This window comes from Mustela putorius, unplaced genomic scaffold (assembly GCF_011764305.1).
Source record: "Mustela putorius furo isolate JIRA1106 unplaced genomic scaffold, ASM1176430v1.1 tig00003853_pilon_pilon_pilon, whole genome shotgun sequence".
NCBI classification, from domain to species: domain Eukaryota; kingdom Metazoa; phylum Chordata; class Mammalia; order Carnivora; family Mustelidae; genus Mustela; species Mustela putorius.
In genome coordinates this window covers 57,400,059-57,417,570 of record NW_025422005.1, presented here as the reverse complement: position 1 = coordinate 57,417,570, position 17,512 = coordinate 57,400,059, and the positions used below count along the sequence as shown (strand labels likewise).

At 33.6% G+C, this 17,512-nt stretch overlaps 1 protein-coding gene across 4 annotated transcripts in view; it reads right to left on the bottom strand.

Annotated features, from left to right (window-relative positions):
• The window catches only part of LRRC7 (leucine rich repeat containing 7), a 572,538-nt gene that overhangs the window by 99,859 nt on the left and 455,167 nt on the right, over positions 1 to 17,512 (bottom strand). For all 4 annotated transcript variants that reach the window (XM_004762996.3, XM_013061642.2, XM_013061643.2 and 1 more), the window contains exons 15-18: positions 16,362 to 16,461; positions 13,786 to 13,910; positions 11,549 to 11,797; positions 6,542 to 6,742 (exon numbers count right to left, since the gene is read on the bottom strand). In XM_004762996.3, coding sequence (XP_004763053.1) covers positions 6,542 to 6,742; positions 11,549 to 11,797; positions 13,786 to 13,910; positions 16,362 to 16,461 — 675 coding nt within the window. The remainder of the gene's footprint in view (positions 1 to 6,541; positions 6,743 to 11,548; positions 11,798 to 13,785; positions 13,911 to 16,361; positions 16,462 to 17,512) is intronic.

Below are 17,512 nucleotides of genomic sequence, written 5' to 3'. Positions count from 1 at the left end.
TCTTTGTACCGTATTCAATTAGTCAGTAAAATGAAGGTAATAGATGAAGGTAATAGATGGAATTAGTGCTATTTTCTGTCTAGTATTAAGTCTATGAATCTAAATATAACTTATTTGTTGAAATAATACTTTAAAAAGGAAATATTTTTATGATACCTGATACTGAAGGGCAAGAATTTTGTTTCAGTCAACAAAAGAACTAAAAGAGCTGTACAAGCATAGAAATGTAAATTAAAGGTTTCATTACTTTGTTTTCCTCATGATTTATACATTCAGTTTCCAAGTTATCTTGTATGTATGGATCAATTTTTTAAATTTGTTTCCCAAGACTGTGGCTGGAGCTTGTCGTGGTAGCTGTGATCTAACTCGGATCCAAGTCTCTTGCTCTGCTAAAGAATTTCTACTTTGAATCAAAAAGAGTGACTCTAGTGACTAGGAAGAGACGATGATATCAGCTAATCATGAGTTTGCACCTGTTCTCCAGAGTTCTGTAGCCCTCCACGTAGGAGGAGTAACACTACTGAAGCAAGAACAGTGGATTCTCACTTACCCAGTTAGACACTTATCTTCATGAGCAAAATGATAATAATGATGATGCTGATGTTGAAGATGATGATGCCATTAGTTATGGAGAATCTATAACATATCTGCTACTGCTCTACTATGTTCAACACTTAATCTGTATCATCTCTGTTAATTACTTAATTGCTAACCTAGTTCTTTACTGTTATTTATCATTTTTAAGTTATTCATTATCATCATCTTTGTCTTACAGTTAAGGAATTGCAGGCTCAGAGAAGTAAAGTCATAATTCCAAGTCCCAAACTCAGTGAGCGGTAGAGCCAATATTTTAACTGAGATTTGTTCTAGTGGAAGGTCTTCTGTGTGATACTATGTATGCTATATTGTCTACCCTAAGAAAAGCTCACCTTTCCTAATTGGACTTCACAGAACAGACAAGTTAACTGTCCAAAGAAGGAAATGAGTTGTTGATTTCATCTCTATAAATTCTTTTATAGAGACTGGAGGAGTTAAATTCATGTCGGAAAAGTGGGTGAAGCTTTTGGGGCTACTTCTATGGTGAAGGCAGTGGACGTTATTGGTCAGGAATCAAATATAATGAGGTCCCATTTTAAGCACATTGAACCATATTTGCTTCTGGTAAGGAGACAGAAGAGGGGGGAAAGAAAAGGTATGATCTCTTTTTTCTTTAACCCATTGACCTTGTGTGTTCAAACTAAATCGCAGCTGTCACTGCTGTAGGGAAAGGAGCCTAAGGTAGAAGTGAGGGGGGGAACAAAACTTATGACTGAGCTTTCAAGAGTCCGGGTCTGGTATTAATAAAAGCATTTAAGGGGGCGCTTGGGTGGCTCAGTGGGTTAAAGCCTCTGCCTTTGGCTCAGGTCATGATCCCAGGGTCCTGGGATCGAGCCCTGCATCCGGCTTTCTGCTCGGCAGGGAGCCTGCTTTCTCCCCTCTCTCTCTGCCTGCCTCTCTGCCTACTTGTGATCTCTCTCTGTCAAATAAATAAATAATATCTTAAAAAAAAATAAAAGCATTTAAGGACATTTACCCAATTAAAGGTAATTGACTACTCATTATTACCAGGAAATAGATGTGTTTCCTCTATAGAAAGAAATTGGGCAGAGTCTCCTAACAAAGGAAAAAGTCCAGAACCTTTATGAACACGGTGGACATAGTAAATAAGTAACCGGGGAGAAGTTTTCTGTAATGCAGAATAATGGCTCATAAAAGGGTTAAAGGCAGATGGGCAGGATTAGCACATCATTCTCTTGTGGAAGGGAAGTTCTTTGCCAAGAACTGTGCTTGCAGCTATGTAAAAATACTTGTTTTCATCTCTACAAAACTCTAAATGTTATTGTTACCTGCATTTTTAAAGATACACAAAGCAAAGCTCAGACAGTTTTCAACGACTTGTCAAGGTCACAAAATTGGTTAAAACGTAGACTCAAGATTTGAATTAATGTCTGCTAGACTTGAATGCACTTCCTCTTGTTCCCAAACTGTGCTCCAAGGTACCTGTGATGCTGTTATTAATGCACAGGGGTACATGAGTTGTTTTAAAAATTTGAGGGAAACAAAACAATACTTGAAATCAGTCAGACACTATATGAATTGGTGGCTCTCAGTTTCAGTATTAGAATGCACTTTCCTTTTGATGACAATCTTTGTGAAGTTGGGTTTTTGTGTTGCTGTGATCAAAAATCAAGTGCTATTTGAAAATCAATGTGAAACAGAATTGTAGTACCTGATATGATTCAAGGTTTGAGAAGATAAGTGGTGTCCCACAGGTGCACAAATTTCATTAATCAGTTTTGTTATTTAAACATGAAATAAAACTACTATTTTCCCTTTAAATTTATGTGCATTATTTTTCAAATGACCACTGGACAGGGCATAAATATGTATGAAGTTGCTCAAACCTAATACTTAACGAATGGAGCTGTTTGGTACTTTTTTGGTCCATGGTCCTTGCAACAAAATTACTAAGACACTAAGTATTTGTATACCAAGATTTTTAGAACCCCTAGCCTTTACTTATTTTAAGTCATAATTTATTTACCATACCATTCTCCTTCCTTCCTTCCTTCCTTCCTTCCTTCCTTCCTTCCTCTTTCCTTGCTTTCCTCACTCTCCTAATATTCTTCATCATGATGTTTTGCCTTTACTCATAATATTGTATTAATGTATTAATATGGTAAATTGTTGTTTTTAAAATACATGCTATTCAACATATAGGTGATAAAATATAACCAGGTATGGCATTCAACACTCAATAATGATTAATTTGACAAAAACTTAAGAGAAATTGTTCTTCCCTCAATTAACTTCTAATGTGACAAAGAGACACGTTATCAGTATTACAACACTAGACTCTATCAGTTGTTCATGTACTCAGCAAATATTTATTGTGTCTGACTCTGTACTAGGCACTGTGTTACACACCAGAAAGACAATGATAGACAAGACATACCTGGTTCTTGCCCTCATGAAACTCAGTCTGAAGTTAATAAACAACATAATCATAAATGCTTTCATTATCTTTAACACGAATTAACAGGATGATGTGATAGAGGAATCAGAGGTTCTACTGACCATGGTGCTCAGGGAAGACCTTACTGTTGAGGTCATCTTTAAACTCAAATTTGGAAAGATGCAGAAGTGCTAGTCCTATAAAAAGCTGGGTGCTAAAGACTGAATGGTTGTGTCCCCTCAAAATTCATAAGTTGAAACCTATATGATGATATTTAGAAGTGGGACATTTGGGAGGTGATTAGGTCATGAGTGAAATTAGTGCTATTATAAGAGACCCTAGAAAGCTCCCTATCTCCTTTCAAAACTGTATGAGGTCAGAGAGAGAAGACGGTCATCTATAAATCAGGAAGTAGGTCTTTACTAGATGCTGAATCTGTTAGGACTTTGATCTTGGACTTCTTAGCCTCCAGAACTATGATAAATAAATGTTTTTCTTTATAAACCATGTAGTCTATGGTATTCTTTTATAGCAACCTGAATGGACTAAGACACTGGGAAAAGCAAATGTAAGCTTCATAAAACTTATATAAAGGAATATGGAGGTAGAAGACAACCTTCATACCTCCTTGTCCTGCTTATTCATATGCCCCTCCCCACTGTTTTCTTTGTCTAGCATAACACATAGTAAAACTCTTCGCATAGGGTTGACAAATAGAAAGACATCAAGAAATGTTGATTTACTTTTCCTTTTCCTTTTCTCTGCTGCATTTATAATCTATTTACCTTGTTTATTCTTATCATTTTCTGCTTCTGGTTCTACTCACCTTATTCTTTTTTCCTTGGTTTTCCATATTTAACCATATGGATAAATGTATCATGCAATGTGTGATATTTTCTTCCACATTCTTGACAGTATGAACTAAATAATTACTTTAAAATGTCATGCAAGTGCAAAACATACAATAAAATGCTTCATATACACTGATCAGCTGGACACTTGGCTATCTATGTTTATTTTATGTGGAAGTTGAAAATATGGAGTGTGGCCCCTTTATCTGGGTGAGCAATTCAAAAAGGGAGGATGATAAAAAAGCAACAGTTTCACTTTGTTCTAGGATGGGTAAAAGCTGGGGAAAGAAGATCTAGAATCTCAATTTTAGAAAAAGTATTGAAATTACCAGTGAAATTTCTATTTAAGAGAAAAGGCCAGGAGAAGAAGAAAACTAAGAAAAGTTGGGGTAAATCACTATAAAGCTTAAGACTGAGTTTCAATTAGATAGGAAACAAGTGTTTTTAAGAAGGGAAAATTAGATTTGGGTCTTAAAAAGATCATTATTAGGGAATGTTAACTGAACTGGACTGAATTAAAAATTCGTATTCTCTGGGGTACCTAGGTAGCTCAATCAGTTAAGCATCTGCCTTTGGCTCAGGTCATGATCTCAGGGTCCAGAAATTGAGTCCCTTATTGGGCTCTCTGCTCAGCAGAGAGTCTGCCTGTCCCTGTCTCTTTGTTCTTCCCCCTGCTTGTGCTCTCTCTCACTCTTAAATAAACACCATCTTTAAAAAAACCAGTTTATTGACAAAGTAATGAGGGGGCTGGGGACAACGTGAGCCAAGAAGTTGACAGTTTTTATAATAATGCAGAACAGAATTGAGGGCCTGAGGAGGTTGAGGAGATACACTTAGATGAAAATACATAGATTTAGGTGACTGGAGAGGCAGTGAGTAGAGAGAAAGAAGGAAAAAGAAATCAAATACCTTTCAATTTCTAACTCGAGTAAGCTAACAAATAATGGTGTTAGTTAGCAGAGATCAGGACTGGGCATATAGGAGCAGAAGCAAATTTGGGGAAGAAACATTAAATTTAATTTTGGATTTTTCAAGTTTTAAATGCTTTTGGAATAATTTTAAGATTTATTTTCTCAGTAGGGTTATCACTAAATTTATGGCCAAAACCATCTTTTCCTTGCTTCACCTATCCTAACCCTGTATTAAGCAATTTTAGAATCTTCTTATTTAAAGTAAAATCACTCAGTTTATGGGTTAAGCATGACCTCACAATCATTTTAATGTTAAACTGTGATTGCATGAGGTTTAAATATGAAGTGTAGTTGTAGTTAGTGTGTACCTCCTAAATGTCGGCTTTGTTCCTTTTTATATTATTGCAGTATCTTAGAGATAAAAGAAAAGTCTGTTTCTCTTCTATCGCCTATCTCTGATATTTTAAAAGGAAAGAGTACAATAATACAATAATATTGATTTCATTCATGTCATTTGCTTATTTTGCAAAAAACCCCACTAAAAGTAGGGAAATGAGTATTTACCGAAGTTTTCCTCCCTGGATACCAAGCTGTAATCTTCTTTTCTGGGGCAGGCTGATCCCTCCACTGGCAGGTATTCGCACCGTGCTTACTTTTGCTCAATCTTTTTTCCCTTTGTCTGGAATGACTTCCTCTCTTTCGACTTTAAAAGAAGCACCCCATTTTCAATATGCACTGCAACCTTAAACTGTTTCACACAACTTTTTAATTGAGTGGCAGTGATCAGGTCTCTTTCCAATTTCTTAAAGTACTATTATACGCTCCATCCCACAACTAATCACGCGATCGTAGTTCAGATACTGTGTTCTCTAATCACTGCATCTGTGGTAATTTTACTTGGCAAGGCTCTAAATTAGTTGGGGACTGTGTGCACATTTTATATTTCTTTTCTCTCTCTCACAGTGTTTAGCACAGTGCTAAATATACAGTTGGTGTTTAATCAGTGCAACAAATTGACGCTGTGAAATGCAGATTTGTAAAAGAGTTTCACGAACTTAGATTTTTGAGAAGTAGATATAGTTACTTCTAGATGTACTCATATCAGGTATGTCTCTAATGAAGATAAAAAGGTGATAACCAAATTAGCTGAAGAGTGGATGAGATAGTACAGAGGTGGCATAAATGTAGTTGAATTCTTTTCAGACCACACAAATGGGTAAGGATGAACATCTAGTTTATTCTAAAATATAGGAATTAAGTTTCACAAGGCTAGATCCAGAAAAGCTAAATTTCAAACTTATCTCCTCTTTGTCATGTTTACAGTAGTGTTTCTTATAAAGGTTTTCATCTAAACACAGAAACAAACAAAAAATGGCTCTAAATCTGATCGAGAATTTTACTGAGATTTGCAGAGTAAAAAAAAAAAATCTTCATTTAGTTTTTTCTAATGACTCATACAATAAAAGTTTGGGGTAGCCAAAAGAGTATAGTGAAAATGATATAATGCACTTACTGGCAAGGCCTAGCTGAGTGAGCAAGTTATTCCTTCTGTGTGTATTGGAACTTTTGGAGCTGTATTAATAATTTCAGACCATGAGGGTGTCATTTATCTGTAATTGATTAAATGCAACCCTCATAGTTTGAAAAAGTAGAGAGACTCATTTGTATTTCAGGGGAATAAATGTACTTATCAGAGAAGATCTAATCAGTTAAAAAAAACCATATAATTTAGTAATTCCAAAAAATCCAAACCACACTGGCAATTACCAATAACCTTGAAATACCTCCACTGTTATCTCCTTTGGGGCTACAGGCCACTTGTGTTCATATTTTTCTTTCACAGTTTGCTCCGTGTTAGCAGTTGGATTTGAATTCTCAACACGCACTCCATGGCTTGGCTTACCCACCAGATTTTGTACAGATTTTACCATATTCTTTAAATCCTCTGGGTAAGGAGTTGGATATCGTTTTAGGTTTATTTCAACCTAGAAGTTTATAAAAAGAAATTTAACATAAAAATACCTTCGGCAAACATGTTCATAAAACTATTCCATTTTATGTGCAGTAGTAAAACCAAATGCAATATAGTGAGTGTTGAGCTGGCTGAGAAAATGTAGAGCAGAGCACATAGTGTTCTTTGCAATTTTGCCCTCATGGGGCCTCTTCCCACCCTGCCACCTTCTAGATTAAAAACAATTTTGGGGTTGTATTCTATCGTTAGACCTACCCTGCAGCTGGTTGCAACAGCAGTAGGTCAGATACATAAGTAACTGGTAATCCAAAGATTTTCAGTGTTCTATTAGGTGTTTTTACACTTTAGAAGCTGTTCCTTCCCTATCTTAATTATTTATTAGTAGTTATTTTCATGTTAAAGCTGTCTTTGGAATATCAACATAGATGATAAGAGAAGACCCCAAAAGATTTACAAGAAGAGTTTATCACGGATTAAAAAATGGGGAATTGACAGTATCTGCTACCAAATGTTCATTAGCTCTGTGTTAATTAGCATGTTATACCAAAAGGTCAGGCAGCTAAGTCTTGTAAATACCTAAAAAGAATAGGCTTCAGGGTGACTTTTACATTTAGCTTTTACCCTAATAAAGTAACATGCTTTGTGGGTAATGTCTTAAAATAAGAGGAAAATTAAAAATTGAGGAGATTTTCTAAGATATTCTAGATAAACATGTAAATTTTGGTTTATATTACCCAGTTATTTATTTCTAGTCTTGAATTCATTTTTGTTGTGTCAAGCTGACTTTAGGGAACATATATATTAACGATTATTCTTCACATTTAATTCAGAAAGAGAAAATATGAGACATTTCCAATAGAAAATCCCATTATCAGAATATTTAAAATTTCCTTAAATTGGAATAAATAAAGTATCCATGGCGAGTAAAAAAGAGTGGGAAGGAAAACAAGGAGCAGATTTATTTGTCCCGGCTTATTCCAACTGTCATATCTTTTTGCATCTGAGTAGAACCAACTTTACAAAATGGAATGGTTTATGTGATTGTGGTGACTATGTTTCTGTGGAAAGTGTGTCGGGGGGTAGGTTGAGAGGAAGGGAGAAGAAAGCAAATCTGAAGAAGGATGGAGGGGAATGAGAGGAAAGGAGAAAGTGGGGCGGGCATACACATACCACCCACCCACACCCATGTAATTCATGGGATGTAAGAAACTATGATGGTGGAATAGATCTGAGGATTATAAATATGAATTCAAACACTTTTGCTCATCTGCAGTTTTAACAAATCCACCAACTTTGTTATATTTATTCTTCCTTGTGGCTCATTTTCCATATCAAATACTGAAATTGGACTCCACATGATGACTTCTAACATTCCTTTCAGTATAATACATAAAAAATTCTTTTTCCAATAGTTTTTGGAAAGTTGAGGAAAACCCAGATAATTTTACTAGTATAAGTACTGTTGTAGTCTTTTACACTTCCAAACAAATAAGAATGAAATTAATAATATATAGAAATAAAGCTACCGTTTAAAAATATAACCCAAGAAAAAGTTAGAGTTCTCAGAAAAAAAGTGTAAGTTGTTAAAATGTAATATAAATATAGCTCAGGGTACTTAATTTGTAAAGCATTCTTAAATAAACATAAAAAGAATGATATCCATGCTAGACAAAGTCCATTGGGATGCATGCATTCTTGGATCTGCTGTTTAAGTTGGTATTAGAAATGTTAATCACAGATTAAGTCTAATTTTAAATTACATTGTTGAACTCATTTAAAAGTACTTGATAGCAAAGGCCTAAAGGTCAAAAAACTACATTTAAAAAAATATAGATTGTGGAGTGGTATGGCTATAATGCCAATTAAGAACATCTTTTAATTTTTAATGACCAATGGTATATGAATGAAAAGTAATTTTCATGTAAGACAATAGATTAAAATTTTATGTACCTTAAAAAATACTCATTGCTAAAATTACACTTCTAAAGTGAATAATGTAATTTATTTTTTGTAGATGCTATGTCTCATCTGACACAGTGAGATGACTATATACTAATGGTCATAGTGCCAATATTTTCTGGTTATTTTATAAGCATGTTAATATAATATTTTAGTCACATCATCAGAATATGTTTGGGTACTTTATCTATGAAAAATATTTAAATTTAGAAACAGAAGCAGATTTGTCAGGCTAATGAAGCTTAAGCTTTAGAGCCTATCACCTGTGTATGCTTTTTCCATAGTCTTGTGAGGGGTCCTACTTTTTTATTTACATGATTATTTCATATTCTTTTCCTTAAAGAAGCCCTTCTCTGAACTGTGGGAGTTTCAGGTCCTATAAAACTTGGATTTTTTTCCACCTAGACAACAAGCTCCTTGCTTCCCATTTACTAGTCTACCAACAGAACTTGCTGGACGTGGAGTCAGGAAACCTAAATCTAAGCCACAGATTTACCCCCGAGAAGCTGTCAACCACTAATTTTTCTGTCCAGTTTCTGTTCGTGTAAAATGGGAATGATAATATCTTTAGTTAATCTAGAACTAAAATGAGATAATAACTATGAAAATCTTGGAAATGTATAAATTCTATACAGAGATTAGATACTATTTTCTAAAATCAGATTCTACTTAGGTATTTTTAAAATCTGAATTTTCTTGGCAGTTTATATTTTACTATATATAACATATATATATGAATGTGTATATATATATATACACACACATATATATATACACATATAAAACTCCATACTACCTGTAACAGTTTGGACTTTTTCCAGATTGCGTATAGCAACAACTATCATTTAGTCAGTATCTGCCATCTGCCAGGCACATGCAAAATGTTTTATAAAGATATTTAAATTATTAATAGTTATTTATATAATAAATAATTCTTATTTTATTGTTTATTGTTTACCATAGATTTGAATATAAATAAACTATAAATAATTATAATTATTAACATTCATTAAATATTTATAATTAATTATAATTAAATATAGTTTAAATTTTATAATCCATTGTAGCAGCTGTTCCTTTTCCCCTGGGAAAATATGGGCTCAGGCACTGAATAGGGCTCAGGCACTGTAAGTTCCTTGCCCAAAGTCATACAACTCAGGTCTTTGACTCCAAAGCTTATGTTGTGTTACTCGGCTCAAGGCTATTCTCTGATATAAGTAAAGCACATATTTGTATAATCTTGTAGAAAAAAAGTGTTGTGTAACTCTAAAATATAAATTTTATTGAGTTAAATAACAAGATATTTCAAATTTTTAAGCAGTTATTTTATAATTTCTTCTTAAAAGAAACTATAATATTTTAGAATTGTTATGTTTGTAAGCTCTGTAAAAGCACATTTTATACCCTTTTACAGATTGTTTTGCCTATGTCTTCCTACTTTTTAACTCTTATGCAATGCTTCAGAAATAAAAAAAATGATCATAATACAATATTATTAATACTTCAGTCATGCCCAAATAAAAGTAGTTTCTTTATATTTCTAAATACATAGACTAGAAATATTCTCTCATTCTAATATGGGATGGAGAAATAATGTAAATTCATTTATGGTATAAATAGGTGGGAAAAAACTGTCAATTGTTCTTATGAAAATGTTGCATATATCACTCACCATAAAGTATTTGTTCATTTTACATATACATTTTATTAAAATGCAAGATTTTCATTGCAATGTTACTTCATTTTAATTTTAGAAAAATAGAAATGTTTTACAACATTCTATATATCTCAGATCTTTAAAAAAAAAAAAAGTGCAGTAAATGCAAATAGCAGCTGCAAGATGTTGGAGACTCCCAAAAGTTTAGCAATAGAAGAATTTGTGTTAATAGCTAGGGCATTTAGACATGGTATCTTGAATTCTCAAAGAACTGTGGTTTTCTTATATAATGATTAAATTCTTATTTGGTTTGACTATAAATTCCAGTAAGAGAAGTAATAGTTGATGCTTTGATGACTGATCATTAGGGATCTTATTCTGGGAATTAATCAGAACATTTTACATAGAAAGGAAGCCTATAGGAGTTTTAGTTAGGATTCTCAGTTGGCCTTATATTGCAGAAATAATATAAGACACAGAGTAAGACTCTAGTCCATTGCATGTGGATGGTAAAGCTTACCAAAAATGTAGTGTCCTTTCTCATCCCATGAAGACATTTTTTTTTTTCATTGAATTTTAAACACCCAACCCACTGAGATAAGGAAGCCCTATTTGCCACAACTCCCAAACCAATCTTCTCTTACAGGAATTGTCATAATCTGTGCCTTCAAATTGGAGGGAAATTGATGCTTTTCAACAATGTCCATCTTTGTGCTCAAAGTCCACTCAAAGCAAATTTCAATTCAAAGCTCATGCTATTTTAAGAATCAGGTTTTAGTTACTTAATCTCCCTCTGAATTGATAATACAAAAATGTGTGCGTGGTGTGGGGGCAATTTAGATTTTATCAATAGTGTCATCAACATTCTGCCCAACTATTGGTATTCCCACACTTTAAAGAAAAAGAAATCTTTAAAAATAAAAACATAAATAAAACTGAAGCACCCAAATAAAAAAATCATGCCATATATCCCACCATTAGGCACCTCATTATTGATGTTCCCTCCCCTCTCACTTGGTCTTCCCACCCCATTGCCAATGTCAAGGAACAAAAACTTAAACTGAGGTCAAACATTGGCAATTGGATGGTTCCTATAGGATCAACATTTCTTACCCCAAATCATGCAGAACATACCCCATAAAACCACTGTTCCAAGGTTGCCTCTACATGGGGGATTCTCCTACCCCAAACACCTAGGCCTACCTGTCTGCCACTTAGAGAGGGAAGAGTGGTGGATTGTGCTGCAACTGGCAATGGAGTACACATGCTCCTTTCCTGCTGGAGGCCACTTATACAACCCCATGCCAGCTGTGGGTCATTCTGGGGGACGGGCATATCTTGGATCTGCTGATCACACCTGGCCCATGGTGTGCAGCAATCGCCAGACAGTCTGGCAGGTTGGAGAGTAATCCCACGCTGGCCCCTTTCCCAGGGGGCTTGGCAGGGGTGATCCTGTGGGAGAAGGAATCTCCATTTTCTGGGAGAAAGAGGAGCACTGTAGCAATACTTTCACTTTATCATTTTTCTACTCTTGATATTTTTTTTCACTCTGGGTAATGCATTTAAAACAACCATCAAAAAATTAGTTCGAACTCTCTGTAATAAAACAGTACCAATATCATATGAAGCTAACGGGTCACAATTTTTTCACACAATGCAGCATTCACACTACACTATACGCTCTATAAGTAGGGCATTATACTCTAGTCCATTTGGAAGCTGATGGCATAGGTCAGTGGTTCCTCTCTTAATTTTATATAAATAAAAGGTAAAATGGTGTTAAATTTAATGTATATGTAATGAACCAGAAAAGTGTGATTGATTTGGTGTAAGATTTCTGTATATTCCATTCATCATGCTTCCATGATGATTTATTTAGAAGTTTGTTTGTGTTCTAATTTGTCCAATAGCCAATGGCATTGGAAATATTCAAATTAGTTAAAACCAAGTGTTTGAGGTTTTTGAAACAAATATTGTTTCACCAAAATATAAATAAACCAAATATAAATAAGTACAAAGAAAATTCAATCTAAAGTATAATGAGCCTACTCTGATTATAAACACACCTGACCACATAACACACAAACAGGGCTTCTAAATAACTGTTTGCATTTTATGTTTTCATTGACACATATACCAGAGTATATCAGAGTACTATTTTCTTGTTAGAGCCTTTGAATATGGATTTTTAGGAATAAGCATGTAGTTTTTGACATTCAGTGAGGTAAAAGAATGAATCAGAGGTCCAGTATAGAATGCATCATCCATTGGTTCTAGATTTAACGTATGAAATCTTAAAACTAGAACTGAAATGCTGTAAGGGTCTTTGTTTATTTTTAGTTTGGCAATGCTATTTCTAGAAATTCACAAATTAAAAAAAAATGTTTCTTTGGTTATTAGATAGCATTAACCAAGCATCCAGAAACATTTTTTTAAACCCAAATCATTAACAAAACTATCATTTTGATTTGGGAATCCATTTTGGATTTTTCACAATGATGTAGAGGTAAGCCTTGTCAATACCTTACTGTCTAAATCTAATAAGGTTCCAGGGTGTGTTGGTTTAAGAAAAAAGTTTAGAAAATGTGGGAATGAGGGGACAGAAAAAACACATTACACAATCTAGATCTGTTAATAGGATGCACATACATTTACTTAGGCAATTAGTCACTCAGAATGAGAGCTGTTAGTATTCATGATAGAAAAGGTACACAAATATTTCTATAAATGATTAGAGATTCAAGATGTTGCCATGATGACAATATGATGATCTGATGATAAAATCTCTTTAAATATCATTTAAATAATGAAAAAAATATGGATTTTAAAGCTCCACTTTTTTATTTGACTTAGATTACTTCCAATAAAGGATTTTTAAAAAGATGTTTGAGGTGAAAAAATTGAGTATCACCTGCTATTAGGCACTTGCCTCCTTTAAAACTTGTTTTCTCATTTAAGAAAACTCATAAATTCTTCCCAGATACCGTAGAGACCTAAAATCTTTCGGAGATTTTAAAGCCAATATAACATATTAATCCACTGGCTCCTCCATAAATGTATATTTTGGTCCCATATGGTCTGCCTGGTGCCTTGCTTAGTGATTAAAAGAAAACAATTTCACTGTTTCAAAAATGTAATAAGGTTCGTAGGTAAAGCCTATCACCCAGATTCGTCTGTTTTGGTTTTCTCTCACCTTGAATCTCTTTCATGTTGTCACTCTGTAAGATGGGGTGGTATATCAAATTTGCTCAGTCAGAATTGGGACATTCAGAAGGACACAATGCTTTTCAAATTACCATCATGCTCTAATGAAGGAGACACAAAGATGTATCTGACCTTTAAGCAGAGGTCACTCAATTTGTCCCAAAGTCTATTTTAATAATAACAATGGATAAACAAAAATAATGAGAGGAAAGAAGAAACAAAATGAAAAGTTTCACCTTAACTTTCCCAGCATTTTCGTCATCTTCCTTTTTTTCTTCAAATTCAAAGGCAACAGTCATGCGTTGTTGTCTCTGCTCTTCCCACAGTGTAGGGTTAAAGCTGTCACTGTCTGACTGGAAATCTACAGTTAGATTCCAAAGTATTATTGCTTTTTTTACATGAAGTGTTATTTATAGAGCTTAGTACACTATGCAAAAAATGGCAATAGGTACTGCAAACAAGTACAAAAATTTTTAAAAAGGGGAAAATAAAGAGAAAGAAAGAAGGAAATAAAGGAAAAAAGAAGGAAAGAAAGAGAAGAGAGGGAATAAAATACCCTTGATATTTGTTACGTGTTTTCTTACATCTTAATTCAAATTCAGCTTTCCTAAGTACATATAAATTATATACTGGGATTGGGAAGTTTTCTAGTGTGGAGAACAGGTTCTCCAAAGGATAATAATAATAATAATAAAAAGAGAGTTGGAATATACATTTTTAAAACATTATTTTTTAATCTTCACACTAGCACACCAGTGATAGTACTAATATATCCTCAGTTTGTTAATGAGAAAACTCTCGCTAGCTTTAAGAGATTTGCTCAAAGTTGTACAGGTTCTCTGGGTCAATGCAGGATTCCGTTCCATGTCTGTGTGATTACAGAGTCTTTACCCACATTTGTAGCCACTAAATTCTATCAGGATTTTATAAAACATACTACATAACATTGGCTTTTCAGTAAAATGTGTGTGATTGCAAGCTTTTCTTTTTGGTGTGTGTATGCGGTTGTGGGGATAATGAAGGGGAGCTTGTTTTTAGGGTAACTTTAAAATTACAGTCTCAAAACTAGTCTAAATATGTCTCAACAAAGAAAATAAGTGGCTTATAAATCTTTATTTTATATCAAAATATAGGCTGATAGTAATATCTTCCTTACCAACATTAATTGTGAAGATCACATGAAAATGCAATACAAGTACTTAGTTTAGTCTAAATTCTTTCCCGAAAGATGAACTTTATCATGTATTTCCTTTTTTTGTTGCAAGGGATTCTGAAAATTCATTTATTATACTTCTGTCTGAAAAGCCAATGGGTAACTTACTTAAAGTTCAAAAAATTTTTCTATTACCACTCTTCTTTCCTCAAAGGAAAACAGAACAGAACATAAATCAGGCTAATTCCTTAACGTCATGACTTGCCTTACTAGACTACCTTACTCCCTGCAATAAATGAGGAATTTAATCTATGAGACTGTATCTCAGAAATTACCAGGAAATCTGAGACTCTTTCCAATTTTCCCTACATTTAAAAAAATACTTTCATAATCTTAGGATACTAATATGAAAATATAAGTAAAGTTACATGAATAAAAACAATCCTTACTTAAGGTTTTTCTTATAGCGTTAAGTAGACATGGTGACTTCTCTTGTAAAAATTTAAAAACTCAGTTTTACTGAAGACTGAAAAAAATATGAAAACAATCTACCCTTTTCCTACTTTTGTAAGTCAAAATTTGAATAAAATATTCTGAAGTATCCCAAAATGATTCACTTATATTTACAAGTCAAAGACTAAAGATGTTTAACATAATTATCCCTGAAAATAGATCCATAAACAATGGATTCTGGACACTGAAAAGAAATAAAATAAAATAAAATAAAATAAAATGAAAAAAAAAAAGTTGCTCTCATTCAAGTGGATTGGGTGGATTTAATCCATGGGTATATTAAAGTGGATCTACTCTTCTAAGAATTACCATTACTGTAAGACTAGAAAACACGTGTAGCTGCCTGTTCTGGCTTGGGCTAAGGAGCCTATTTGGAGTTCTAAATGGTAAAGGACAAACTTCCTTTAAAATTTTTGTGAAATTTGTCATCAGAAAGTATAGGAGATTGATTTTAAAAAAGGTTTAGATTTGCAATAACTATTCCTATCAGAGCTACTGACATCACTTAGAGAAACCCAACTTGGAAGAGAAAGAATGATCATTATTTTCAAATCATCTCTTTATGGTTGACTGTTAACGTGAAATGAGTTGGGGCCTGCAATCACTGGGCAGAATGTTTAAATTGTGTTCGTGAAATTGGTGAACACAGAAAATAAAAAGGTTTGTTGAACCTTCCTTAGGTCTGACTCTTAGCTCATTTCAGTTAGCTGGATACTCAAGTTAATGACCTAGTCTTGCAACCCCCCAAGGGAAGTTGTTCCTAGAAATCAATATTTTCATGTAAGATATGAAAAGGGAGAGTTACATTTTTTGGATTCTTATTTAAAACAATATAGTTGATGTTGATTTTGTATTGCGCAACTTTAGTGAATTCTTTATCATTTCTAGTAGTTTTTGGTGGAGTCTTTCAAGTTTTCTATATAGGTTTCGTGTCATCGGCAAATAATGAAAGTTTGACTTCTTCCTTGCCAATTATGAAGATAAGATTCATGCTTAGGGTTAACCCCTGGATGATTTATATGTGCCATGTAATTATTTTTATAGCCTTGCCCATGGGCCAGGATTCCTGGCCAGAGATCAGAATAAAATTAGTTCCTTTAATCCATAATTGTATAAGCATAGAAGAAATTTTTACTGACAATTTACCTTCATCACCACGAGGTTGCTGGGGAAACATGTAGTTAGTCAATACTCTTTGCTTTGTTTCTGGATGGGCTTCAGTTTGTAAAGGGATAAGGGCTTTGGACTAGAAGCAAAGAACACATAAATTAGAATAATAAGATAGCAAATATGAAGAATACTACTTTTATAGAAGATAATGGTCAATAGTCTGGCCTCAGTGAGCTGAATGAACAATTAAAAGAAAGACAAGGAAAAAAGTAGTCAAATAAGAAAGGATTTCATAAAATAAGACTATTGCTGAGGAATAATCTCAAATTCTAAGGTCTTCATATTGAGAGTTTCTTTTTCTCTAGAATACACTTTTACAAAACCTATTCATCTTCACTGGTAATGTCACTTTTAATCTTAAAGAGACCCAGATGTATTACATTAGTTCAACTAAGTAAGATTTTGGTGTGGTTCTATACGCTTGTTCATTTTCACAAGCTGTTGCCTTAAAAAGATAAAAGAAAATTGCTATAAAATTCATGCTTTTGCAAGATTATCTATGAGTTTAAATAGGTTAAAACATAAGCATTTTTTTAAGAGAGATTTTTGTAACCAAAGACAGAGTCTGTGTAAAAATAAAGACCTGTAGTTTTTTATCTGCTATATCAACAATATATTTCTTATGGAGAGTAAGATTCCATTCTTTATTATTAATTTGATTTTAGAAATACTATCTGAAGGGTGTTTTAGAACTCTGATATTATACACTATACATATTAATATACTACATATATAAGTATACTGGAAATGAGGATATCTTATGTTCAAAAAATCCACTTATTTCATGACATTTATCAATAGGAGTGAAGCACAAAGGGGATTTGGGATACCAATTTGCCTCATGAAATGGAGTCAGAAACACATTAAATCATTGTTCTAAATAAAAGTTAAATGATGCAGTCACTGTTCAGTTCATTCTCCCACAAGAATAATAAATCATGAAATTAGTGGATGTTTTTTCACAATGCCGGACTCTAGCATTGACTGCTCTATTAGCATAGCTCACATTGAATCCAGAAATGACTTATTTATAATGATACATTAATGCCTTGAAAAATCTATAGTTCGGGACGCCTGGGTGGCTCAGTTGGTTGGACAATTGCTTCGGCTCAGATCATGATCTCGGA